The sequence below is a fragment of the Fukomys damarensis genome, unplaced genomic scaffold, assembly GCF_012274545.1.
Source record: "Fukomys damarensis isolate Sample0158 unplaced genomic scaffold, DMR_v1.0_HiC HiC_scaffold_23, whole genome shotgun sequence".
NCBI lineage: Eukaryota > Metazoa > Chordata > Mammalia > Rodentia > Bathyergidae > Fukomys > Fukomys damarensis.
In genome coordinates, this window is record NW_022900935.1 from 34,579,390 (window position 1) to 34,607,039 (window position 27,650).

Genomic DNA, 27,650 nt, shown 5'->3' on the forward strand with positions numbered 1-27,650 from the left:
ACCACACAGGTGACGAAACAGCTTGACACTGATAAAGAGTTTGCAACCATGCCTGGCATAGAGTGTACAGTTGGTGAAGTGGCTTGTTTATGGCTTGAGTGTATCTCTTAAGGGTTTCTGTGATGCAGGCTTGGTCTTTAGTATGGCAACATTAGGAGGCTGGGGGGCTCCTGGGAGGGCTTTAGGCTCATTCTGGAAGGAGGCTCCCCTCATTAAGGATGCGGAACCCCTGGCTTCTGGCTTTCTCTTTTCAGATATAATCTCTTCCTCCTACACATGCTCTCATTGTTGGAGCTCTACCAGCTACCAGGTCCTCCCCCACGCCAAGCTGGTGCTCGGGCTGTGTGCCTTCGAACCTCTAGAACTGCAAGTGACATAAATCTCCTTTCTAGATAATGGTAGTTCACGTCTGTGTTTCACCACAGGAACAGAAAACACATGAATACGGTAGCTGCTCTTATCTCACAGAATTGTGAGGTTATGATGGCGTAAAATGACAAAGATGTGTCTCATAAATGGGAGGTATTCAACTAACTGTATCATGACTAATTACTTTTGATTGTAAAATACATGCAACATAAAATTTACCATATTAACTATTTTTAAGGGACAATTTAGTGACATTCTGTAATTCATTTCCTGTCATAGCAATCATCACCATGCATCTCCAGAACATTTTTGTCTCTCCAAACTGAAACCCCATCCCTACTGAACAAGACCTTCCTGCTCCTCCTTTCCCCTGAACCTTGGAAATCATCATTTCCCCTTTCTGTCTCTATAAGCTTGACTATTCTAGGCACCTCATTTAAGAAGAATTGCAGTGTTTGTCATTTTGTGCCTAGCTTATTTCATCAGCATTCTATCTTTAGGCTTCATCTAGGTTGTAGCCAAGTACCTGAATTAAGTCTCCATAACCATCCATTTTATGTCTGTACTCCATTTTGTTTATCTAATCATGCATCAATGGACACTTTCGTTGCCTCCACCCTTTAGTTTTTGTGAATAATGCTGTTAGGAATAACGTTGGTTCTCATAGTAGTTATTTAAAAGTAACATTTCTTCAAGGAAGACCCTTTTTACTTGTAAAATTATAATCCTAGCACTCTTATAATACTAGGCAGAACAAGCAAAAGAAACTAATAATGCAAAATGACTGAGGTCAAGTAACTTGGCTGGTCCGGTTGTACATAAAGTGCTTGATAAATTATCTTTGGAGAGTTCAAAGAAGGTGTTTTATAAGCTGTGAAGCATGGAAGAAATAAGAGGAAAAATGTATCCATTGGAGCCTCCCTTTCTCAGCCCAACATCATCGAAGTTTTTTTTCATTTTTCCCTACCACCAATGAGTAAGACCCTCTCTAACAGTGTCAGGCAAGCTCTGGGCGTGAGACTGGGGTTACTCACAGAAGTGAAGCTGATGAAAACACAAACCATTTCTTTGGTGGGTTCAACAAACACATCAGCCCTTACATTTCTTGCTTGTACAGAGATGGATTTTTTAATGATTGAGAACTCTATTTATTCTTTTTTATTACAGCAACTGCAACGTGCTACAGGTTACACTCAAGAGGGTATGGATGCTTTGGCCGAGCTCAAAGTCCTATGTGTGTTGTGTCCCCTTGCGGGAAGCATATCATCAAAGTTGCTAGCACACCAAGAAATGTAACTTAAATTGTCACAACACCACTGCTCTTCAAGGCCCATCAATCTCCCATTAGATCACCAGGTTGATGTGGCACTTATATCACAATTACACTATGAGGAGCACAATACAGTCACACTGTGGCCAAGTCACAAGAGACTTGCTTTGACGGACAATCACAGTTGATTGAGTGCGTCAGTTGCTTTATGTGTTTTTATGCTTGTTTGATATTCCTACACAGCGAGTAGAGGCTTCAAGGCCACATCTGTCAATGGGTTTAATTTCACACTGCCGGGTGATTCTTTTACTTACCCCTGTCTTTTCATCAAAGATTTTGATTCCTCCAAAGGAGATGGTTAAAAAGATTTTCTGTTTGTGTTCTCCTTTGGAACGAGCGCCAGCAACAACACCCTGTTGAAAGGAAGGACATGTTTTTACTTTAGTGTCTTCAGTTGAAAATTCCCTGTGGTCACAAAAGCATGTCAGGTATCGTCAACTAATGTCACTAATCATGTGTATGCCTTTCCTTTGCCCTTCCGGTTTTGCCACACAACATGCTTGCATCTGGAAGGGATACAGTACCCCTCACTCATTGTTCTTTCCCTGCCTGTGCACGCTGAAAGGAGCAAGGCATTTCCGGGAATCTGAACCAGGGGCTGCTGCCCACTCTGCACTCTGCATATGGAGGCTCCCAGCCCCTCCTCACTGTTCTCCTCCACAGTCTGCAAGATGAAGCCCACTCTCAGCTCTCATGGCACTGGGCAAGGTTTGGGGCAGTGGCAGGTAGTAGAGGGCAGCAGGTGTGACCACAGACACAGGGAAGGGACAGGCTTCTGAAGTTGACTGACTGTCCACACTTTGGGTGTTGGAAATACTCTTTGAGTCAGAATATCTGATTATGCTCCTGGTTCTGCAAAATCATGGACAAACTGCTTATCCTTTTAGTTCCACTCCCCAAGTTTAAATACTTTTTTTGCATGGTTGAGAGAATCCATTGAAAATTTATGTAAAGCACCTAGCCCAATGCCTGCTAGGTACTATGGTGGTATAATAGAGACAAGTTTCTAGTAATGAATGCATTCCATTACAGTTGGAGGTCCAGGTTCTTCTTGGAAACAGACCCCTTTATAACTCACCAATTAATTCTCAAGAACATTTTACTCACACACCTACAGAATGTTACAGTCAACAAACAAGCAAACATCCTCTGCAGTGAACAGATTCTAGTTTCCCAAATAAGGGTGAGAAAAAATAATATTCTGAAATGAGGTGGACAGTTCTGAGATGGCTCAAAGAACTGGTGAAAGAGCTGAGACCAAGACTCAGCCCTCCAATGTCCCTGGGCTGTTCACAATTACTGGTCTGTACTTTGTGTCTGTTTTCCGAGGAGCCAGATTCTCTCTCCTTGCAACTTATATCTATGGTTTCTCTTGCAGCTCAGGACTGTCGCACCTCCACACGAGACCCCTGTGCTGACCGATGCCACAAGCGCACAGACAGACAGGGACACACGCTCAAACCAAAGTGCTTTGCCTCTGTCATCTCCCCCACACCCCCTCTCCTTCATGGTTTCTAGATACTTCAATTTGCAACTTGCTTTTTAGCTCACTGTGGATGCCTTGAAGGAACACAGAGGGATGATCAGTGGTTATCTTTGGAATCCCAGAAGTAACTCCTACTTCAGGTCAACCACTCCCTCTGACTCCTTCAAATGACACAGCCGGCCCTCACTCGCTGACTACTGCTGCACATCTCACATACATATGCACTGGCCTCCTTTGCCGACAGAATGAAAGCTCAGCTGTGACTAGAACTCTGTTTTATTCTTTTAATGGGCCCAGTGCTGAGAGTGCAACCTTTCTGAGCTAAACTTCCCTCATCTGGATAGTAACTGAGATGAAAGGTCAGATGCCAAACTCAGGAAAGATGGACATTAAAATCTGTGTTCTTGGGCAGATTTGAATAAAATGACATGTGCTGCACCTCTTCACCTCACCCCAACCTTCAACCTCAGGATTCCAGTCAGAGTAAGTAACCCTTTGCTATACTCTGAATATCTTCTTTCAGAGCCATTGGTTGAGATTTAGTTGCCAAGGAGACAGGATTTAGAGGCAGGGCCTTTGGGAGGAGATGAAGTCACAATGACAAAGCTCTCATAGATGGGACTGGAGTCTTCAGAAAAATACTTGAGAAAAAGGATATTTGTTCTTCTTTTGCTATTTCTTTTTCTGCCACAGGAGGACAGAGGAGTCACTCGTTTCCTCCCGAGAACTGACCATCTTGGTAGCAGAGAGACTGGACCCTCACCAACAATGACCCTACCAGCACCTTCATCTTGGACTTCCCAGCAACCAGACCTGTAAGGAAGTAAGTTCCTGTTCTTCTTAAATTACCCAGCACTGGTATTTTATGATAGTAGCACAAATGGACTAAAAGAGCTCCCTCATGGGGAAGGAAAGTACTAGAAGGACTGAATCAGAGGAAAATGGGGTCCCTTCTTCTTAATTCCCCCTGGGAGGGGACATCCCAGGGCACATCAGAGACAGGGCTGTACCTTTGGCTAGGAGTAGCAGCTTTAATGTTTCCACCTCCAAGAGTGTCCTCATAGTCCCTGGCTCAGTCTTTCTGCAACATCAACTAGTGATACCTCTTGGCACATGGTAGTGTCAACTAGACACTAAGCCTAAGGGAGTCACAGGTGGGCAGTGTCTCAGTGGAGGAGTCTGCATTTACAGAATACGTCAGGCAGGCCAGCAAGAATTAATATACTACCCTGTCTGGCTCAAGGAGAGCTATGAGAATCAGTTAAGATGACCCACAGGAAAGGACTTTGAGAAGACTCAGAGCATGAAGCATGCACAGGATGCTATAACCGTGATCGCCATGGCACACATAAAGCACAAGTGTAAATATGAAGACAGGAGACTTTAGGATGCCAGTCCAGAAAGCTCTGTGTAATCAGCTCGATCTCTGTTCTCAGTCTGCTACTTAATAGCTTTATGGTCTTAGCGGGGAAAACTCCATTCTAAATTGCACATCTCCTAGTTTAAAAAGGGAACACAAACATCTTTCTCTGTCCTGTTTTATGCCCCCAGAATCACTGCAGACTGTGCTCCCTGGGTCCTGGCCTTCATTCCCCTGGCTTCTAGTGGGTTTCACTATCCCAGACACAGGCAGAAGAAAAGAGGGTGGTAGGAAGGAAATGTCAGGGGAATTTTCTTTACTTCTGTCTCACCATTGATCTATCTCTGTGGTGGTTGACTTTTCCCCCCGCTCATCTATACTGCCTTTGCTGGCATACAATAAATAAATCTTTTCCTGGTGGGCTAACAGAATCTCATGGATGCTAAACTAAGTGCTTTAATACCCTTGTTTGCCACCTTAGCACTGCCTACCTTTGACAGCGTCCTCTTTGTTAAAGTGTCCTCATCTGACCTCTTTAGGGAGGATTGATTCTGTGTCTATCAGGCCCTGACCAACACTCTCAGTGTGATAGTCAAGTTTAATTTTCATCTTGGTTGGCTTGGGAGTCACCTAGGGACTTTGTAAGACACATTTTTGGATGTTTTTGGGTAGTTCACAGAGGCATGACCTTGGGTCTAGATTTGGCTCCTGTGTCTTTCCTGGCTGCCACCCTTTCTATCCTGCTCTTCCTCTGGTTGCCATGAGGGGAGCAGCTCTCCTCCACCAAACCCTTTTACCATGATGTTTCTGCTTTGGAGCCAGCCAACCATGGACTGAACCTTCTGAAACTGTGAGTCAAATCAAACCTTTCCTCCTTTAAATTGCAGATACTGGTTATCTTGTACATGCATCAGGAAAGCTGGGTAATACACCAAGTATCTATACAAGACTCCAGGTACTGTCTGAGAAATCTCATTCTCTCTGTCTTTAACCACTAGCATTTCATTCAGTGCCACTGAAAGGTAACTATTTTAGAGAGCACTAATGTGTGGCTATTTGATAGTAACTTCATGGCAGGATATTACAGTAAGTTGGGAAATTATGATAAAGTACATGCAAATACAAAACAGAATACAATTAACTGCAAAAGGATGTTTTGTGAAACACTGGGCCTCTGGAGATCGAGGTTTGAACTCTTGAGTCTTTCACATTAAATGAATACTGCATGGTAAATGCTTTAACTTCACTGAACTCAGATTTTCACTTATGAAACAGGGAGGCTAATACCTAACTCATAAGATGCAAACAGACATTAAAGTGCTTTTCTCACTGCAAATTGAATTGTGATGGTGATGATGATGATGATGATGATGATGATGATGATGACGATGACTTGGCAGGTAGACAGGCAATGGGGCCACTCACACATAAACTATGAACCAACCCCCCCAAACCTTTGTAATTCAAGAGAAAATTCTTTAAAGCAGGAACATTAACCCGCTTCAGAAAGTCTAGCACTGGAAAACTGCTTTTCAAAATTTCTCATACACCACTATCTGAGTAAGACAGCCTCTTCAAGGCTAAGAGGCATTTTCTTCTTCTCTGTCTCTTACATTTCCAGGCAGGTGGCCAAATAGAGAATCAATCATTTATGTTTCTGTGTTCCTTAAAGAAAAACCACTGGGAGCTGAAATGTCAACATTCTTCTCAGTACCTTGCAAATAATGACACACAACTGTCTGGGACTGAAGACCCCTCAACAAGTTCAGTGCATCTGACAGGAGCGTTATGGCAGGACAAACTCACAGGGCTTTGGAGAACTTGTGGTTCTGAGGGGTGATGGGTGGAACTTTCACCACAGGCCTCTCTCTCTCTCTCTCTCTCTCTCTCTCTCTCTCACACACACACACACACACACACACACACACACACACACACACACAAGCATGCATACAAAAGGTTGGCAGTTTGCCAGGCTTCATCCATCTCGCCTGGCCCAATGTTCATCCTGAGGGAGATTTTTCAGGGACAAGAAGCCTCATATCCACTAAGACCTTGGTGCACCCATGAAGGCAGGGGGCCATCAGGCGCTCTGTGGCATCAGTGGCAGGTGCACACGATCCTCTCTCCTCCTCAGCAGACTTGTGAGAGTCAGGTCTGTGTAACTGGAAGGTTCAGTGGCAACATTTCCTTGATGTCTTTTAATTAAGCATCATGAGGAGCAAATCTCCATTTATTTGCCTGCCTTCTTATACAACAGGAGGAACTTCAGCAAGAATCAGGATTTAGGCCTTCATTCTTGCCTGTCCCTAGGTCCTTTAGGTTGGCAGGTGTAGCTCTATTTGACACAGGAGTGTGAAGAAGTTGTACACAAGAGACTCATCTCTTCGGGCTTCTCTCAGCATGATTTGCCTGCTTGTGGACAGGCTGCATTCTGATCTGATGCTACAGTTACGAGGTCTACTGTGGGGCAGCGAAGGGGTTGGGGGGATCAGGACGACTGTGGTCATCAAACTCTCACAAAACAAGCGACATAACCTGTGTCATGCAAGGATGCATCTAAGCTCTGCCCTCCGGGCCAGCATTTATCAGTTGTAAAACTGTACTTTAGAATTCTTCTGGTCTAATTGCTTCATCTATTTAGCATTCATGTTTGAACTTAAAAGAGTGTTCAGTATTGGACAGTCTTTAAACTAAGAGCACTGCTTAATTGTTTTAGAAAGGTGTATTTGCCCTTTTCAAGGTGATGATCTGTGAGATCACCATTTTTATACATTTTATACCTTCTACTAGATACATAACTATTACAATAAAATTTGTTTTCCTTACTGCTTAAAACACAAAGAGAAGGTAATGCATATAGAATAGTAAAGAAAACTTTTTAAAAATCCTGATTGTTTGAGTCATTACTACAGGGAAGCTTCACATTTGCTATACACATTACACTGCTAAAAAACAGCACAAACAAAAATAATCGCTGTGGCTGATTAAGCATCAATGAAGAGAAAGATGATGCAGAGAGTGCTTTCCAGATTTTATCTCATTTACTATTACTAGGCACTAGGCCAGGAGTGGTGTTATTTTCTGTTTCTTATAACTCAAAAGTATTTCACTGCCACGTTGTATCTTTATGGACTATTTAAAGATATGAAAAATACTCACGTAAGTATTAGATTAGGAAAGAAAGACAAACCCATGGTTACCAAACCATGTAAGAGATAATCCCAGTGTTCTTACACACGAGATATGATCTAAAATAACAGTGAATGTCTGAATTTAACCCTTGCCCCAAAGTCCCTCCTCCAACTCGGAACACACTTCTCCCACCGCTCCTGCCCCTTTCTGAAGCAGTTCTGGAATCCTCTCTGGTGAGTGTCTTTAGTCGCAGTGTCAGGGTTCCATCAGTATCCTGAATTGATTCAAAAGGTTTATCTTTTGTGGTCATTTTGACTTTGGGGAAGGGCCACAAGTCACCAGATCCAGCAAAGAAGGGGCATGAAGACACACCTCAGTGTTTTTACAAGCCACCTTTTCTTTGGATGCCAGTTCGCAGCAGTGTTCCCCCTATTTTTTATCACATGTAGTAAAATAAAGATACTCAGAAAGAGGACTTCTAGTACTGCCTCAGAAAGTGGCAAGAATATCTGGGCATTGTGGCACGTGCCTGTAATCCTAGCACTCGGGAGGCTGAGGCAGGAGGATCACTGTGAGTTCAAGACCAACCTGGGCTACACAGTGAGTTCCAGGTCAGTCTCAACTACATAGTGAGACCCTGTCTCAAAAACAAAACAAAACACCCAAAAAAACAACCAAACAAACAAACAAAGAAAGAAAGTGGCAAGAATAATAGGATAAGTGTGTTTGAAGGGAAGAAGAGTATTTGAGGGGAATGCAAGGCATTGTGTTTTTTACTGTAATAAATTGCTTTGTGCAAACATTCACCATACATTTTGGTCATCCCTTGGGCGAGTGTAGATTATACACAAAACATTGACATTGATTTTCGTTGTGATATTTTGGGTTATTTCAGTTTTCCTCCTTATACTTCTCTATATTTTGAAAATAATTTGTAATGAATGAGTTAACTTTACAATGAGCAAAACACACCAGACATGATTTAAATGTGTAAAATACTTTCAGTCTTCTTACTAAATCATTTGCTTTTCTACTATTTTAAAATCACTTAAAATATATGGAAATAAAAATATGGGACCAAACAGAATTTTTGTAGCTATTTTAGGGTTTTTAAGTAAAATAATATGTTCTTTTTATATTTACAAATTTTCCAATTTAAGATTTTCAGTGAAAAGGCTTCTTTCGTTACAGCATTTACAGACATCACAAATGTCTTTGTATTATCCCAGAATCCCAACATATTACCTTAAAATATTATTTTTTCTTCATTTTTAAGTGTTTGGAGTGTACTTATACAAATTACAAAAATGAATAAAAATCAGCTTACACTTTAACATCTTTTACCATATAACAAAATACACAAAATTTACTCAAAAAGCACAGTGACAAAAAATGCATAAAATGTTCAGGTCTAAACAAGTTAATAATTTTGTATTTTTGTTTTTTAAAGGGGTCACACAATAAAGTTAAATTAAAGATGAGACAGTAGAAAAAAATATAAAACAAGACCTAACAAAGTACCTCAATACAGGGTCTGCTCAATTAAGATTTGTTCCACTGCTGATTCTTTTTCCAAGGAGTAAATAAGGTGACTCAACCATGAACCAAGCGATTTACCAGTAAATAGATAAAGGTTATTTATATAAAAGTTGCAATCACCTCTCTCCCTTCATCACATTAAACCAGAGATATTTTTATAAGGAAATGCATGCACAGCACCTTGAGTTTCATCATGGAATCTTGACATAACTTGTCTCCCCGAGCTGCGGAAACTTCATCAATCCCGATCAGTTTGGCTTTGTACCGGACCCCTTCACCTTTGAACCTCTTTATCAAAGTGGCTTCACTGCGATCCTGACCTGGAAACACACACAAAAAAGGTAGATTTAGACACAAGGTTGCTGGAAGGAATCCAACACTCCAAGGTTCACTCTGGTTTCATCTATATTCCCATAAAAGCAAGTCACTGGGCACAGGAGAAAAAAAAAAAGTAATATTCCTAGATGCAAACTGTGGCTCTATCCACTTAAATCTTGAGGTTAATTGCTTCTCTCCAAGTCTCAGTTTATTTAGGTAGAAAGAAAGTTAAAGGGGCCAGGAATTTAGCTCAGCAACACTGTGCCTGCCTTGCAAGCGCAAGGTCCTGAGTTTGATCCCCAGTATCTTCCCCTGCAGAAAAAAGTTAAAAATAACCACCCCAAAGGGCTGGGGATGTGGCTCAGTGGTGCAGCACCTGACCAAAAAGTGCAAGATCCCAGTTTGACTCACAGTACCAAAAACACAAAACAAAACACCTACCCCAGTGGGGTGTTATGATAAATAAACCAGATAATATGTATACAGCATTTGATTTTGTGTTTGATATACAGCAGGTACTCAACCAGTGATAAGCACCTACAACAAGTGTATGTCCAAAAATCTTGCAGGAACATGACCAGCACTGAGTGTTCGGTATTTCCAGCATTTAACTGTTGTCTGGCCAACGTCTAAGGCCCTCATTATGTTCAATTCCATGGTTGCTCTGTAGTGGAACCTCAGCATGATAACTTTACTTCGTGGAACGACCCAGGACAGTGATCAGAACGTGGTCCTATGGTATCTATGCTGCTAACTATACATGTAAAGAATTAGGCTTCCATGCTACTTGGTGTTGGGCACCCACATCTTGCTACAGGCTCTCTCAACAATTATCACCGTTATATTTTGCTAAGAGACTTCAGCCTGGGGTTTCACACACACCCACAGGAAGCAAGGACCACGACCTGGGAAATTGCTTCATGACAGATGTGTTGTAAGCCTTAAATGCATGCTTCATGATAACCAAATCATTTTCACTTTCCAAAGATGAAGACAGTCATGGAATTCAGGCAGCTCCTCTAAGGTTGGAGTTAGAAACAGAAAGGACACAGGAATTCAAGCCACTCTCACCTCACCACACTTTGCTAGTCAGAGGTCTGCATTTTGCAACCCTGATTCCTAAAACCTGGAGCCCCAGGGCTGATAACTGGCTCCAGTGGTATCATTAGCCCCAGTCCTGATTCTTCCTTTCTTATGCTTCTCCCTGTGGTCAGAAATTCAGGGCTCCACTTATCAAAGCCAATGTTCCCAATTCTCTCCACCTACCCTGTGTTCTGTGCAAACCACGGCATTTCTAGAATGTGAGGTTGAGAATCATCTGAGCACATGCTTAAAACAGAAATTAAAAAGCCCCCAAACCAAACAAAAACAAAAAGCAATGACAATAGCAAGCCGTAACACAGTGTTTTTCCTTTCTTTGACAAAATATGATTTTCACTTCGTTCACTTATGTGTTCATCCCTTCCTGAGTGTCTCTTCTTGTGCCAAATGCTATTACTCACTGGCAACACATGAGGAAGACACAAATCTGTGTCCCTAGAAGACCCAGTTTGGTGACTGCGAATAAGAATGTAGAGTGCATTATTCTGCACGTGTAAGAAGGTTTCCCCTCTAAGTCGCCTGTCTGAACTTTAGTCCCTTCTCTGGAGAAGGACTGAGTAACTACCTCACTGAATTCGTACCCTGTGGTTAGTAACTTCAATGACTGCATGTGAATCATGCATTCATTCTCCTGGTAAGCTCTGTGGACATGGTGGCTGTAATCTCTATGATCAGCCCTGTGGGAGTCACACTGCTGGAGAAAGGCAGACACAGAGGAGGGGTGTCTGCAGGCCAGGTCTGGACATGTGGTCCCTAACTCCTAGGTATCATTTTTATCCACTGCACCCTCTCAGGCCTAGCATTTCAAAGCCTTTGAAAGTGTTCCACACAGCGAACAGAACACAGAGATGATTAGTCAGAGACTATAACGAAGGTGAAAATTTTGGGAGGGCAGATGTCAGAGACTCAGGCTGAGCGCATCCGTCATGATTTACTTTCTGTGGATGTCTAGTTAAGCAGCAGGCCCCATGGTGCCATGGCCCCCTCTTCCTGCCTTCCACACATATTCCTGGGCCACCTACACCTACCTGGTCTGAGGTCATCTTGCTCTATCTCAAATACCATTTTTGTTTCTACAATACATGAGACCGTTTCAGCCCTGATGACCCCCTTTTACTAGTGGGACCACACCACCCTCAAATTGTAATAACATTTCCAGGCAGCCTTTATCACCCAGCACATGGCACGTATCAACTTGTTCAGCCCTGGAAGAAAACGCTAGAGGAAGGTGCCATCAGGCAGATTTTCCAGACAAGCAGTGAAAGTGAGGATCTGAGAGGCTGTGTAACTTGTCCAAACTCAAAACAGTAGGACCCGACCTGGACGTGTCTGGGGCCAAGGCTTAAAGTTTGCCTATTCCCTGTGTTTTCAAAGCCATCTTTTTAGGCACTGTGACTAAAAGTTCCTCATCTATTTGGCTTTTCTGTAAAGCCCCAACTTCACCAAAACTCACCTGACCCAATTCTGTTGTTGTTAAATATAAATACACTAGTGGCATGATGGCTCCACTGGGGATGATGAGGCAGCCTGAGAGTGGAAATACCAGCTTTTAGCAACCAATCACGTCCAAACACATATCTACGAGTGAAGCGCTAAGACAGCTATAGATGTGTCAGGGCAGAGCACTACTGAGGAAGGAGATTCTAGGAGGAGGCAGAGCCAGATCAGGTGAACAAGGGCAAAGATTAATAAGAAAATATTAGGCCATTGCTAGAAAAGTAGCAAGTCCAATTTAGATTGGGACCCAGGGCCAAGCTAATTTGTATGAAGGGCACTTATGTAGTAGATAATCCAGTTTCTCATTAAACGTTCCACCATTAAAAGGGCAATTTTTCACGAGCACACCTTGAGCAAGGTCCCAGTTATATTGGTGAGAAATAATTAACAGATATCGGAGCCATATTGCTGTACTGTCACCAGAAGCACACGCAAAGGAGGGTGTGGCCACAGGGTCAGTCTTCATGCATCCGAACCTATCACACATCCCAGTCAACTGAGAAAGCGCCACTGACTTTATGCTTCAGGAGGGACAAGAGAAAATCGGCGTGTTTAAGGAAACCATCAGTGTGGTTGCTGCTTGTTGTTATACTTGCAATACCAGTCACTGTGCAGAGAATGTCACACGGTGCCACTTCTGCTGCCTGGGGTTCCCAAGACACTGTAATGGCCACCTCCTTATATAAGACAACACTGGTGGAAAAAGTCAACAGCAGAGCCCCCAGATTTTAGAACTGCTTTACTGAGAGGTGATTCACCTACTGTAACATTCCCCTCTTTAAAGTACACAATTCACAGGCTTTAGTACAATCACACCACCTGTACTACCTTACAGTAATTTCACAATAATTTTTATGTCTCCAAAAGTATTCCCTGTCATGGACCAGCCCCACCTCTGCCCCTGTTCCTTCCAGTGCAATGCACCCAGTAATCCCTTTCCTTCTCTATAGATCTGTCTGCAGCAGCACTTGGTATCAGTGGAGTCTTACAGTGCATGGACTTCTGTGTCTGATTTCTCTTACATTGACAGCATTTCCAGTAATTTATACCTTTTCTTTCCGCTGAACACTATTCCACTGTGTGGTTATACCACCTCAGTTGATGGACACTTAGGTTGTTTCCACTTTTTTAACTACTATGGATAACGCTGTTTCAAACATCTGTGTACAAGGTTTTGTGTGGATGTTTGTTTTTGAATCTCTGAGTATTATGCCTTGGAGAGGGATTGTTTAACCTGTAGCAAACCACAAAGGGTTCCAGTTTCTTTACCAGATGTCCTTCCCATCACATTGTGATTGTCTTACTTTAGCCATCCTCTGAGCACTCAATGAAATTTCCCTGCAGTTTTGATGGGCATTTTCCTAAGAGAACGATGCCCAGCAGTTTTTCATGTGCTCATTGCCCCTTTGCATATCATCTTTGGAGCAATGGCTATTTAAATCCCAGAGCCTCAGCCTGAAGCCACGTCATGTGAAAAATGGCAAAGTCTTAGCCATGAGGTGATGGGGCTTTCTGGACCTCACCCTGCATTCTGTTAAGGTAGATCACACTTTTTCCTTTGTGCCACAGTCATCAAGTAGATGTCCTTCAGAGCCGAGGAAACCTGCACATGTCTGAGGATTTTACAAGTTTGCATGCCCAGTCTTCTCACACCTTAGCTCATTTAACCTCCCTAGGTTCCTGGAAATAGAAACCATTGTTCAAAGATACTAAAGACAGAGAGGCAACTGAAGTTATTCTGTTGAGCTGGGATAGTAACTCACACTGTCCTACTCTCAGGCCTGAGTGCTTCCATTAGGGGACAACAGGGACTAAGGGTCTAAAACCTGAGCTCTGGGGTCAGAGGTCTTGAGTTTAGCTGCCAGCTTTCTCAGCCACTTCCTAAACAGTATCACCTTGTAAGTCCCTTCATAGATGATGGCACCCTGGCAGGCATTTAGTGCAGATAACAAGTGCGCCCCTGTGGGGTCACTGTGAAGACTGAAGAAAGGACATGGGCCAGGGAGGAACAGAATAAGCCCTGCCAGTGTTGGCCATTGCCACTTAGGTGATCACATTTCCAGGTTGTCTGGGACCGTCCCCAGTTTACACCTGTTGTCTCAGCACAGTTGTCATCAGGACTATTCCTTACTCTAGAAAGCATCCAGCTCAGATGATAACTTGTACAGTAGTCCTAGTTATACCATCACCATGCATGGGGCCTCTGTTTGGGCATGGGCATGCTGCAGGTGGCACCCAAGAGAAAGAAGTCTCCTCTTCTCCTGTCTGGAGGAGGCTGCATTCCAGAAGGGGACTCACAGGGTAAACACACACACAATTTGACAGAATGTGACCAGGGCTGTGAATGTCATACAAAGCTGAGGAAGAAGCATTATTTCCTCTTGGAGAGAATTGGTAAGAGCTTCAGAAAGGAGAAAGCTTTTGAGGATGCAAGAGTCTAGGAAGTAAAAGTGAAAGGGATAAATTCTCTGGAGGGCAGAGTCTGGTGATAACTGGAGAACTGTAGGTGTCGGGTAGACTGTTTGTGCGCCCTACCTTCCCGGAGAATCACCTAGGGAACTGTTAAAAATACCACTCTGCACTTTGTGACTGTACTATTCTGGGTGAACCAGAGCCCATGAATGCTCTTGCAAAGCGGGGTGCTGGAGCACAGTGCTAGAGCAATGTTGTCAGAGATGGGAGCAACTGGACATCCTGAGCTTGGAAAAAGCTCCTGGTCTTCATTCTTTGGGTCCTGAAGCTATAATGACCAGGCTTGTTGTGACGATTAGAGCAAATGCAACATTACATCACCATTTAAGGAAATATAAGGCTCTCATTAATGGATTGTTTCACCATTTATTCAGTGTGTATTTATTCAGTGTGTATTTATTCAGTGTGTAATCCATTCATTAATGGATTGTTTCACCATTTATTCACTTACAGTATACTCTGAAATATTAGAGATACAGCATAGAATAAAGCATAGAAATATTCCAGTATTCATGGAGTTGGCACTTTGGGGGATAAGTTGATGGACTTTCCCAGTAATGGAAAATCACCCATGAAAACAATTTCAACAGCAACAGATCCCTAAATCCCATCCACTTTGATTCTGCACCAGTGGGCAGGCCCCACAGAGTGAGGTGATTCCTACTTAAGTAACTCTCAAAGTTCACTAGAGCACAGTGAAGAATAAATGAACAGCGACTTGATGTTATAGAAATTCTCAAGCTGCCATTTCTCAGAATGAAAACCTGCAAAATTTCTACTGGGGTGTTCAAATTGATAATAAGAGACAAAAGGAAAAGGGTGATTAGTAACAACGTGCCTGCAAGAGGATTCTCATAGACTTCAATTCTTCTGCCTTCTTAAAGGTCTGAGAATACTTTTTAATGTGTCTTAAAAGAGAAATACTACTTGCTATCATTGGTGGCTGGAGGGGTGTGTGAGTCCAGGGGATAGCGCGCCCAGCAGGGCGGGAACACTGCCTCATGACTGCCCTCCACCTAATTAGAGGTTCAGGGCCTCCACTGAGTGGTCTGAGCATCTATGCTAATACACCTGCACAACTTGTTTCATGAACAAGAGTAATTAACAGCATCTAAGGGAGATGCACTGCCAGAGATCTTAATCCCAAAGTCTCCAAGTAATCAAAGACGTCAATTTGCAATCCACCACTGGATGAAATTGCCAAGGAGGGGATACAGGGTTTAGGAGGCGCTACACAGTCGCCGAGAAACCACAGCCCCAGCAAAAGCAAAGTAGAAAGCAAGGAGGCCTGGATTCAGTGGGGCCCATGGGTGACCACAGAGAGAAGATGGTCTCTGAGGTGTCTCTTGAGTGCTCATCATCTTTGAAGATGGTTACAGCTGACAACTAGAGAGTTCCACCACAGCCAGACCACATGATACTCTAGGACAGTTTAGCTAGTACGGCTTACATTATGATGACCTTAGGCGGTTGTGTTTTCATCTGGAAACAAATGCAGAGCGGTCAGCTGCCTAAGATGATAAACCAGGGCAGTGTTGGAGCCAGGATTTAAAGCCAGGTATTCCTGAAGCCCCAAAACCTGGAGCTTTGGGCTACTTTAACAGCATATATTATAAATAAAATTGTTGGAAACATAACTCTCTAAAGTAGATATAGTTCTAAATGAAATCCATACATGTGCCCCCGACAGTTACATATTTATGTTATTATTCCTTAATTTTCTTAAAACTTCTCAGTTCCAAACCAAACATAATGAGCTGCCTTACATTCCGCTCCTGTCCCACATTGTACCTTGCATAGCCAGCAGGTATTTGCAACTCCCAGTGTTTCCTTGCAGATTGCTCTGCCTGAGAAATCACAACTTGGAAGTCCTCAGGGAGACCCAGCAAAGCAATGGTAGTAAAAAAATGTGTGTTTTTAGGACTCTTCCATATTGGCTTTGGCAATGGATCGCAGGACCCCTGCTGTCTTAAGGCACGGGCAGCACAAACCTTCTCAAGAACGTCTGAAGGCACCAGAGGTCGCAGCGGATGTGCCTCCCCTGTCACCGTCCAATCCGCACCACCCCTAGGATTGGCCCCAGATACCATCTGATCACGTGCTACCTGACCTCCCAGCAGCACCTTCTGCCCAGCCTGCTATGGGCTGTGGGCTGTCTTACCTCTCATTCTCCCACCTCCTTTCTGCTCCCTCTCCCTCAGACTTCACCCCCTAGGTCAGGTATCTCCATGCCCTTTGCCTTTGCTACTTCGTCTTCTCTAATCTGCCTTGATTGCCTAACAAATACTTGAAGAGTCAGATTAAACCTTCTGCTGTGAAGTTTATTTTTCCCCTTCACAAAGCACTCATCCCTTCTCGTCTCCTCTCTGTCATCTAAAACTAATCCCCTTCACATATTCTACAGGGTCCCCCGAATCAGGCTACCACTTAACTCATCAATATAATTTGCACCACACTGCCCCTCTGCTCTCCACGCAGTTGACCTGTGGCCCTCATTCAGATGTTCTAAAAAACTACTCTCTGAGTAAATATGTGTTGTGGGTGTTAGTCAGCTTTCCATTTTTGTTACAAAATGCCTGAGGTAATCGCCTTAAAATGAAGAAAGGCTGATGGTCACCCAGGGTTTCAGAGGTTTCAGTTTATGGCTACTTGGCTTCACTGTTTTTGGGTCTATAGTGAGCAGAGCATCATGGTAGGGAGCATATGGTGGAGCAAAGCTACTCACCTCCTGCATCCAGGAAGCAAAGACAAAAGGAGGAAGAGGCCAAGATCCCAATATCCCACTAATGGGCAACAATGACCAAATTAGGTCTCTGGTGAGCTAATTTTGCTCCACAGGTTGTACTTCCTAAGGGTTCTGCCTCCTCCTAACAGTGCCATAAGGTAGCAAACAAGCCTTCAACACGTGACCTTTGTGGGACTCTTAAGTTAGCACAACAAAGCATGACAGCCCCTCATCCCTGCCTCCCAAGACCCGTGTATTAGAGACATGGTCCCATCTGATGCTGTTGAGAGGTAAGGGGACCTTCAGGGAGAGGAAGTTAGGCCATTGAGGTGTACCCTTGAAGGGCATAATGGAACGCTGGTTTCTTCCTCTCTCCTCTCTTCCCAGCCTCCATGAGGTGAGGAAGTTTCCTTATCACATATCCCCCTGATACAGACACTCACCACAGGCCCCAAAGCAACAGGGCAACTTGACCATGGACTAACACCTCTGAAATTATGAGCCAAGTTGAATAGCTTGGGTATTTTGTCAGAAAAACACACTGTGCTCTATCCTTCTGCACCTGCAGTTCTCTGGCCCTGGAAGATGCTCTCTGTCCTGTCATGCATTGCCTTACCCCTCCCTGTTTGCAACTGGGTCCTCTGTTCCAAAGGCAATCTGGTCGGTCCTCTTACGGCTGCTCCCAGAGTATTACTTTGATAATTCCTCTGCACGCTTGCAATGCTTTACTCTTATTTGTACCAATCTGTTTAACAGCCACCCTCAAAGATTATGGTGGATCAGTTCACTATAACCCCAGTGCTTGGCATTTTCCTAACACATGAAAATACATATTTTTTTTTTAACTTTGTTCCCTCTCAGCATCTGTCAGAGAATCCTAGCAGTTCTTTGATTTGTATTCTTGTTTGGTGCTCCTTCTCTGAGCTAGTGCTGTATGACGATTCATCCAGCTGTGTCCCCTGGGCCTAGCATGGTACCTGGCATAGTGGAAAACTGTAGTGTTCGGGTCAGCTGAATAATGAAATAAGTGAATTTCTTTGTTTATTCTAAAGCAGTCAGTAGGTTCCAGGAGTCAGGCTCACTGGGGGAAAGTTTCTCAGGGGCCATTAAAAACCCCTTTTGCAGACTCTACTTCATCCATCCTGGGTGATTCACTTAGTCTTCAAGGAATACAATCCCTAATGAGACAAAGCAAATGTCATACCCATAATTGCTGCTGTGTTGACTTTGCTCCATGCCACTAGGGAAAACACCCCCTAACCTCATCACAGCTTGCTTACCTCCTAGCCAGCGAAATGGCTCTCCTCTGAATGTAAATCAGGCCAACCCTTCCAGCACCACTGAGGAAGCAGGCCTCAATGATGCCACCAGGAAGTACACCAAGCTCCTGTCTCACAGCGGCAGGCACTGCCATGTGGAGGTCCCACATGGGAGGTCACCCTGCAGAAGTTTCCATACACGCAAGCACCTCTGTCCCGAGTCCAGATCTGAAGGAGGCATGAACAAATTAGCATGTTTTATGACAGGAGCAGGCGACCCACAGAATCTGCTGGAGTCATAAATAGCCTTCCACTCCTGGCTGCTGCTAAAGACTGTTAATAGCCAAATAAAAGGCATTTCACACCCAAGACTGTTCTCTCTTTATCTCCACTGCTCATCAGAGGTTATAATGAGCACAGCTGCAGAAACCCACATAAGAACCAATTTAAGTATTATTTTTCTGAATATGGTCAGTCTGGCTGTGAATTCTACCTCTGACAGTTACAGTATCTCTCCATGTTATAGAGGGCAACTCCGACACACATCTTGTACCCAGCTGACTATTCATGTCTGTGCCCTAGACACTTAAACATTGAAGGGGGTGTCTTGCCAGCTCAGTCTCCTATGATAAAACACCATAGTCTGGGTGTCTCAAACAACAGAGCTCTTTCTTGTGGTTCTGATCTCTGGGAAACAGCCCAAGGTCAAGGTGATAGCAGACTTGCTCTTGGTGAAAGCCTTCTTCCTGGCTCTCATATGACCACTGTTTCACCTTGTGCTCACAAGACCTGTTCTCTGTGCATGTGGGCATGGGACAAAGGAGAAAGAGAGAAAATAAAGAGAGCAGGTGCACAAGGCAGACAGCATGTGTAAGCTCTGGGTCTCCTTCTACTTAGAAGGCCACTAATCCTGACCTGAATACCCCACCCTTGTGTCCCTGTTTAAAGGTAATGATAAGTCAAAGTACTCTCCTCAAATACTATCACATTAAGAGATAGGGATTCGAGATATGAATATTTGAATATTGAATATTCAAAGATTAACAGTGAGGCCAGAAGTAGGAAAGAATTGTGAAAAGGTGGATGATACATTAGAATGAGCACACTTGTCCTGTTTTCTTAGACTGTCATATTGAAATGTCACGCTGACTTTGCAGGCAAGGACTGCGACCCATTCAGTGGGGAAGGGAAGTGAGTCTCAGGGAAATAAAGTCACTGCATAAGGCCACACTTCTAGGGAGGGCTCCACTGCTGTCCTTTGAAGTCAGAAGGTGCTGCAATTAAATTGCAGTATAATATTTCTTAAGTGTGGGAGAGCTTAAGGAGGGCAACCCCTCTGAGTATCAGGACTTCCACCTGTAAAACAGGTGGCCCGCGCTCCTCTCTAGATATTTACAAATATCACAGAAAACACCGTGTCCTGAGCTTTCAGCACACCTCTAGGCACGTAGCAGTTGTCCAGTAAATATTTACTGCCTTTCTCCTCCTCCAATAATGTATTTCACATTGAGCTACAGCAGCCCAAGCCAACCATAGCCAAGTTGTACTGCATTAAAAGTAGTGGTTGCAGCTTTTGGGGGATTTTTTTTTGCGTTGTCTGGGAATAAGAGTGTTGTTAAGAATGGGGTGTTCCACCTACTTTGAGAACCTGTACTCTAATAAAATGGAAAACACAGAAGAAATGGACAGATTTCTAGATACTTATGAATTACCAAAGTTGAACGAAGAAGATAAAAACATTTTAAACACCCCAATCACAATCAGTGAAATTGAAAATGTAATTAAAAACTTACCAACAAAGAAAAGCCCAGGCCCTGATGGATTCACTGCTGAATTTTACAAGACATTTAGAGAAGAACTACTACCATTACTCTTCAAACTTTTCAATGATAGATTAAAATTAGACCCTTATCTTTCGCCATGCACTAAATTAAAATCCAAATGGATTAAAGATCTAAATATTAAAACAGAAACATTAAACTTGCTGGAAGGTAAGTTAGGCAGAACTCTGGAAGACATTGGTATAGGAAAAGACTTTATGAACAAATCCTCAGTAGCACGGGAACTAGCAGATAGAATCAACAACTGGGATCTCATCTTACTAAAAAGCTTCTGTACTTCAAAAGAAACCATCAGCAGAACTAAGAGACAATCTACAATGTGGGAAAAAATTTTACCAGCTGTTCTTCAGACAAAGGACTATTATCAAGGATATATAAAGAACTCAACAATCAGTCCCCCCAAATATAAAGACCCGATTCAAAAATGGGCATCCGAAATGAACAGACATTTCTCAGACAAAGAAGTAAAAGCAGCAAGAAAATATTTGAAAAATGTTCCACATCACTGGTCATTCGAGAGATGCAGATGAAAACAACACTGAGATTCCACCTTACCCCACAAAGAATGGCTGCTATCAAGAAATCACACAATAACAAATGTTGGCGGGGTTGTGGGGAGAAAGGAACCCTTCTCCATTGTTGGTGGGAGTGCAGACTGGTGCAACCACTATGGAAATCAATATGGAGATACCTCAAAGAGCTTGGGTTCCATTTGACCCAGCCATCCCTCTGCTGGGTATCTTTCCAAGAGAACTAAAAGAATCATATCACAGAGAAGTATGTGCACCCATGTTTACAGCAGCACAGTTTGTAATAGCTAAATCTTGGAAACAGCCCATTTGCCCATCCGTTGGAAACTGGATAAAGAAGATGTGGTTTTTCTATAAAATCGAATATTACTCAGCCATAAAGAACAAGAAAATAGATTCATTCATAGGAAAATGGATACATATTGAAGATATACTCCTAAGTGAAATAAATAAGTCACACATGTGTAAATACTGAATAGTTTCCCTGGTGTGAATAATCTGCAACAATGCATAAGATTCTAATAAGATTACTGACATTTAGAAATGGGAAGAAAGGAGCTAAAGGTGTAGGGAAGGTGGGATGGGTAGGGGAAGAGTAAAAAGGGAAAAGAAAAAAATGTGAGATAATGAAAAGATGAAAATAAAGTGTTTGTAGAAGGGGAGAGGAGGAGGGGGTGAAAGGAGGGCAGGGGTAAGGGGAAAAAATGAGAATCAAGACTTGTCATGTAGAGGTACAAGATCCCAACAATGAATGTAACTGTACTGTATCCCTAAATGTACCAATAAACTCAATTAAAGCTGAAAAAAAAATAAAGAATGGGGTGTTCCTTTCTAGAGCAGTCAATAGGGAGACCACCTTCTGAATTATTGACAAAGAGATTTCCCTCCTTCTGTATGTTGAGTCACAGGCCAGCCGTCTCCATAAGAACACTGCAAAGGGTTACTTCTTGCCCCTGCCTCTCCAACATCGGCTTGCTCATTGCTGGAAGATCCCTACTAAGTCTTCTAAATTTTCCAATTTAAGAGCAGACTGGGGTGGGGGTGGGGTCAATTTCAAAGCCCCAAAGCAGAGGTAACTTATTTTACTTAGAATTCTATCTTGCAACTATCCAGGTGTTGATTTGCAACGGATAAATGCTCTGTATGCTGGCTGTGTGGGAGACAATGCTGATTTTGTGTACTTAACTAGCTGGGAAGTAAGCAGAACAAGGGGAAAAACACACAGAGCGGGCTGTCAGAATGTGTGTTTATGGACATGGTTGCTATCTTTATTGCCAAAAGGTAAACTAATTAAAGAGCTAAAATAATATCCAACCTATGATTCAAGCACACGTTTTAAAAAAGTGTCCTTTGCTGGGACTGAGAAGCACAGTAAGGACAGTGCTTCAAGAGGTAACATTCGCTTTTTACCTGTACATCAAGGGCTAAGGTTCCAGGCTCCACTTCTGGAGACTGCTATTGGAGAGCTGGAGAATTATCTGCATTTAAAGCTCAGCCTACACTCGGAGGCACAGACAATTTCAGAACCACCAAGTTAAAAGGCAGGGTCCTTTGGTGGCCCCCAACAAGTGACCCAATTTTTCTGCTTGCAAGAACATCTTTCTGGCATTGCCCAACAAAGTGGTACTAGTATTTATTTGTTTTCATTTCTTTCTTCTGCCGATTCTTTTTAAATCTGAAATTTAAGAAAACTACTATAAAAATCATATAGTACTATTCGCCTCTTAATAGAAAAGAAATGACCATCCGTCATATCTTCTCACTCCAATGATTTCTTAGCACCAATATTTTCTAGTTATCTCCTCAAACACATATGTAAGCTGCTTAGAGGAAAACAGAAGAGTTTGTCATGCCAAAACAGCACGGCGCATGCTTTGGCAGAGCAGCATTGATCCCGGGTCCTCTGAACGTGAAAGCGGAAGTCAGGCCTGGCAATCGCCCCTGGGTACACTAGGAGCCCATTGAGGGCCAATGTTATCTTCTGGTTTGCTCACTGTATGTCCCAGACAGCCAGAGCAGTGCCTGCCATACAGCAGGTGGTCAATATATCACTGCTGAATAAATAAAATATATTTAGTAGGGGACATTGCTGTAATTTTCTATATCTAGAATTTCCAAAAGCCACCCCTGCCCAAATACATACCAATGATAGCCTGTACCTGTAGAAAAGAAGTTTAAATTTTTAGTCACAGCACCCAAAGTCTCCAGTGCTATTAATCAGGCTTAGTGGTGCTGCTATTCTCAGCATTTCGTCGGATAAATAGAAAGCAGGAACAACAGAAAAAAGGCCCCTCACATCCTCACGTATGAGGGGAAAAGTGAGATGGAACAGAAGAGAAATCTCTCGGTAAAGACAACTCTACTCTTTCACTGTTGTTTCTCTCTGAAGCTGGTCCACACAGGCGCAGACTCTCAGCATCGCCTGTTAATTTAGGCCAATCAAGGCCTGAGCCATCTGGCTGACAATTTGCTGCTTTAATCTGGCACACTTGCTCACCAAAAGGTCCAGGACGCTCAGTGTGTTTGCTTCTTTCCTCACTGCTGGGCTGTGTCTTTCCCCTTTCACAGGGGAAAGTGTTGCTATTATGAACGAGTCAGGTCTTACGCCGGGTATGTGACGCCACTGTCACAACGGTGCCACACTGAAAGGCTCTCCTCAGGGTCCAAGTTCCTCACCCCCTATCCTTTTACTCCTCACAACTACCTAGCAGGACATGCATTATTAATCTCTTCTTACAGAAGAGGAAACAGACTCCAGGAGGTAAGGAGTTGGCCCAAGACTCCAAAGCTGGGAGACAAGAGGCAGGATCGCCAAAGAGAAATGAAGCTAACAAAAAGCAGTCTTAAAGGAAGAGAAGCTGAAGCTAGAGGTGGGCTGAGAAATAGGAATGCAGGAGGCAGGGTAAGGCTGGGTCTGTGTCCTCAGTCATTGCATTGATTTTTAAGTCCTCCACTGCAACAAAAAGGATCCTATCCCGGCTGCAGTGTCGCCACGATGAAGGCAAAGCTGGGGGCGAAGGCACGTGAAATCCAAGGGGAAAAACCATATCACAGTTGAGGGGTGGGGCAGCAGAAGGGAAGGGAGAAAGACTAGGAGGAACAGAGCTTCCAGCCGGATAAGCTGCTCCGGAGTTGAAGTGGCACCAGGGGACTGTGGAATGACGTCCAGCCCCAGTGGAGGCTGAAGGCTCATCCCCTAGGTGGCTGGCTGGCTCGAGAAGGCTCTCAGAGAGCTGCAGTCAGGCAAGGTCATGTCCACCTCGCTCTCCTGCTCCCTTTTCCCTATAGCTGCCCCTAAGCAGTAACTGGTGGGAAGGCCTGACCGCGTGCTGCAAGTGGGAGACAGTTCCGCGGGGCAGCTCAGAGCCTCCCGGGGAGGAGAGAGTGGGTGCAGCTGCACCGCGGCTGGCAACTGCAGTTCACCTCCATGCTCTGACCAATCTCACGTCCCCCCTCCCCAGGGAGCTTCCCCTGCACATCTCTGCCTCAGCCATGGGCCTTCTGAGAAGTGAAGCAGAGCAGGGACTGTGTCCGGAGGAGGGAGGTCTTGATGAGGGCGAGGAGCCAGCCTGAGAAGGCTGGGAGAGGCGCCTGGGATCCCCAGGGGTCCTCAGACACCAAGGTGCTGTTAAGGGCCCATGGGGGAAGCCTCAGCAGCAGGCAAATCCCCAGGGAACACTGGGCCCCCAAAGGCAGCCCGAAGGCCGGTGGCCAGACTCCTCAGTGTGAAGGGCTGTCTTGCGCAGCTGGGCCCCTTCTGTGAGAGTGAGCGGCCCGAGGGCAACCTCAGTGCCAGCAGCACTGTGAGGCCCAGCAGCACTGTGAGGCCCAGCAGCACTGTGAGGCCCGGCAAGGTTTGCCTTCCTCAAGCTCAAACTGGTCTCCCTTTGGCAAATGTACACAACAACGAACACCAGGCACGTCTCTGAAGAACCTCGCTATTTCTGTTCATACAATGATTTTTTTTCTTTGTTTACTTTTTAATTACCAAGCTGAAAGGATTCAAGATTTAAAATTTGGAAAATGAAAGGGAGATTAAAAGAGGAAAGTCACCCATAGTCTCCTTACTCAGGGACATTTAGAATTATATTTGAGTATACGCCCCTTCAGATTTTTCCTCAGTGTACACACACACACACACACACACACACACACACACACATTTTTAAAAAATTCAAATTGTGAATTTGTGGCTTGCTATTTTTCATTTGCCAGTGTGTTATGTAATTTCTCCCACACAGATTTCTTTGTAACATGATTCTTAGTGGCTGCGTAGTATCTCATCATATAGATGTGCCATAATTTATTTACCTAAGCCCCTATCATTGGGCAGTTAAGATGTTTCCAATTAAAACACTACAAAGAAATACAATACTAAGAATTGCTCTTAAGGGCCGAGTGAAGATGTATCTTCCCTCCGAGAGGGAACAGCTCCTCCAAGCCCTTCACACTTGTCAGGGTGGATTTTTCATTCGTTTCCCCTCCCCTTCTCTGGCTCCGGAGAAAAGTAGCCTCAAAACAGACAAATGTGTGAAAACACACGAAAGGTACCTCTCCTAATGCTTTTCTCTGGGGAACACACACACAGGATGCTCGCCCAGTGTAGAGCACAAAAGAATCCCCGCAGGTTCTGGACAAACTGCTCATGGAAAGGGGGACAGACCCAGGACAACAGAGGAGAAGCTAAGATGGAGGCCAAAGGCAGGGCTGACCCGTGGACCCTGAGTTCTCACCCACGATGCAGCCACACTTGGCATCGAGAAGCTCATTCTTGGCCTCAGACGGAGGTTAATTAAACCATGAATGAGTAAGGCTTTACCTTTTCACCTGCAGCCTGTGACGACCAAGAAACTTCTCCTGCAGCAGCTAAGCTTTAATGGGGTCATCTCCATTAGAAAAAAAAAGGAGAGAGAGATTTAATTGGATAACTCTGCCACGGACTTGTTTGCAGAGCATTTTTTTGTAATTGAGATTATTTGGGTCCTGGTATATTCCAGTGTGAACAAGACTTACCCTTTATCTTCCATCTGCCTCCTAAACAGGAGGGTTGTGGATACTATCGACTGATTAAATTATTTCTTTAGAGTACAAAGAAGTATGTGTGATGAAGACAACAGAAAGGGCGCATCAATTATCCACTGAGGAGGCTGCAATATAAATTACATTTGATTAAACTCAGAGATAAATCTCGGTGATGGAGCATTTAAGCAGAACGTGCTGGAAGACACAGCGACTGAGTGGCCTGACAGGCTCAGAATGAACGCAAGGGCACAGCCCTGCCCTGGGAGCCCAGGAGCCATGGATTTCCTGGATGGCCAGGCCAAGATTTATTCACCCCCGAAGCATGTGCCGAAGGCCCACCGTACGCCAAGCACCGGTCCAGGTCCTAGGGCGATGACACGAGCTCAAGAGAGTCTTCTCCTCAGACCCTGCTCCCCTAGAGCTCCTGACCTAAGGGGGGATGGGAAGACAGGAGCAAGTAAATAAACCATGAGCAGGATCATTCCAGATGGTGCTGAGTGGTGTGAAGATGACAGAACAGTCTGAGGACCGAGAAGGCCTGGCACAGGTGGGAACAGTTCATTCAGACGAGCTGGTCCAGGAAGACATTTCCACTGGAGTGACTTTTGGGAGCAGATGTGGACAACAAGGGAAGGTTATTACAGAAGGAAGAGGGTCTAAGCAAAGCAGGTTGGTCACAGGCACGGGTACAGCTTGTGGATTGGCTTCTGAGCACAGTGGAGAGTCACTGGGAGCATTGGGCAAGAGCCGGGTGCATGATATGCGAAGACTTTTCTCACCACTCCCAGTGTCAAAGGGGGAAGAAGTATAAGCAGGCACTAATAGTCCAGAGGCAACAGGAGAGATGGAGAGAGATGGGCTGGGCCAAAAAATGCGGCAGAAGAACAGCAGCGAGAAGGCTTGTCTTAGCCACTTTCCTGTCCCTGGGACAAAGTACCCAACACCCACAACTTGAAGGAAGACAGATTTATTCAGCTAAGTTACAGTCCATGGGTTCAATCAATGGGTTCGTTCATAGTTGGCTGCTTGCAAGGCATAAATGGCACAGCCAAAGGGCAGAGGAAAGATGCCCATTGCATGGTGTCCAGGAAACAGGCAGTGAAGGGAGGGGTCCTGGGCAGGAACACAGCCTTCCAGGCCACCCGTCCCCACCAGGCTGCCCTTCAGGATTCAGAGTTTGAGAGGTTGCTTTAGATCTAGACCATTGCAGGGCTTGTCAGGGACTGTGGGAGAGACAAGAAAAGGGAGGAAAGGTGTGGGCAGCATACACAGCCAGGGTCACGTCCGGATAGGAAGTCATTCCACGTGATGATAGAGAGGGAGCCCAGGAGCCTGGCCGGAGGTTAAACTTTCCATTCCAGGCCTTCCCAACTCTGGTGTGTGCACAGCATGCCAGATTCAGGAGAGAAGTGTGACTTCCAGACCCTGGCTGTGCCAAGGGATCTGGTCCTGATAGACACCTGCTGTGAGGTTTGTAAATGGAATAAGGCTATAGGAAAGTGACTGAGCTTTCTTATAGTCTGGATACATATCCCATTTTGCTTGTTGAAATCTAATCTCCATTGTGAAATGTTAACAGGGTGAATGGGGGGGTTGAACCCAGGGTCTTCACACTGAGGTATATCCCCTCCTTCCCCTCTGTTCCTTCCCTTCCTTCCTTCCTCCT

The 27,650-nt window shown here is 44.3% G+C and overlaps 1 protein-coding gene across 10 annotated transcripts in view; it reads right to left on the reverse strand.

Moving 5' to 3' along the window:
• The window catches only part of Dab1 (DAB adaptor protein 1), a 768,539-nt gene that overhangs the window by 128,988 nt on the left and 611,901 nt on the right, over nucleotides 1-27,650 (reverse strand). For all 10 annotated transcript variants that reach the window (XM_010603631.1, XM_010603632.1, XM_010603629.1 and 7 more), the window contains exons 4-5: nucleotides 9,400-9,539; nucleotides 1,954-2,052 (exon numbers count right to left, since the gene is read on the reverse strand). In XM_010603631.1, the coding sequence (XP_010601933.1) occupies nucleotides 1,954-2,052; nucleotides 9,400-9,539 (239 nt within the window). The remainder of the gene's footprint in view (nucleotides 1-1,953; nucleotides 2,053-9,399; nucleotides 9,540-27,650) is intronic.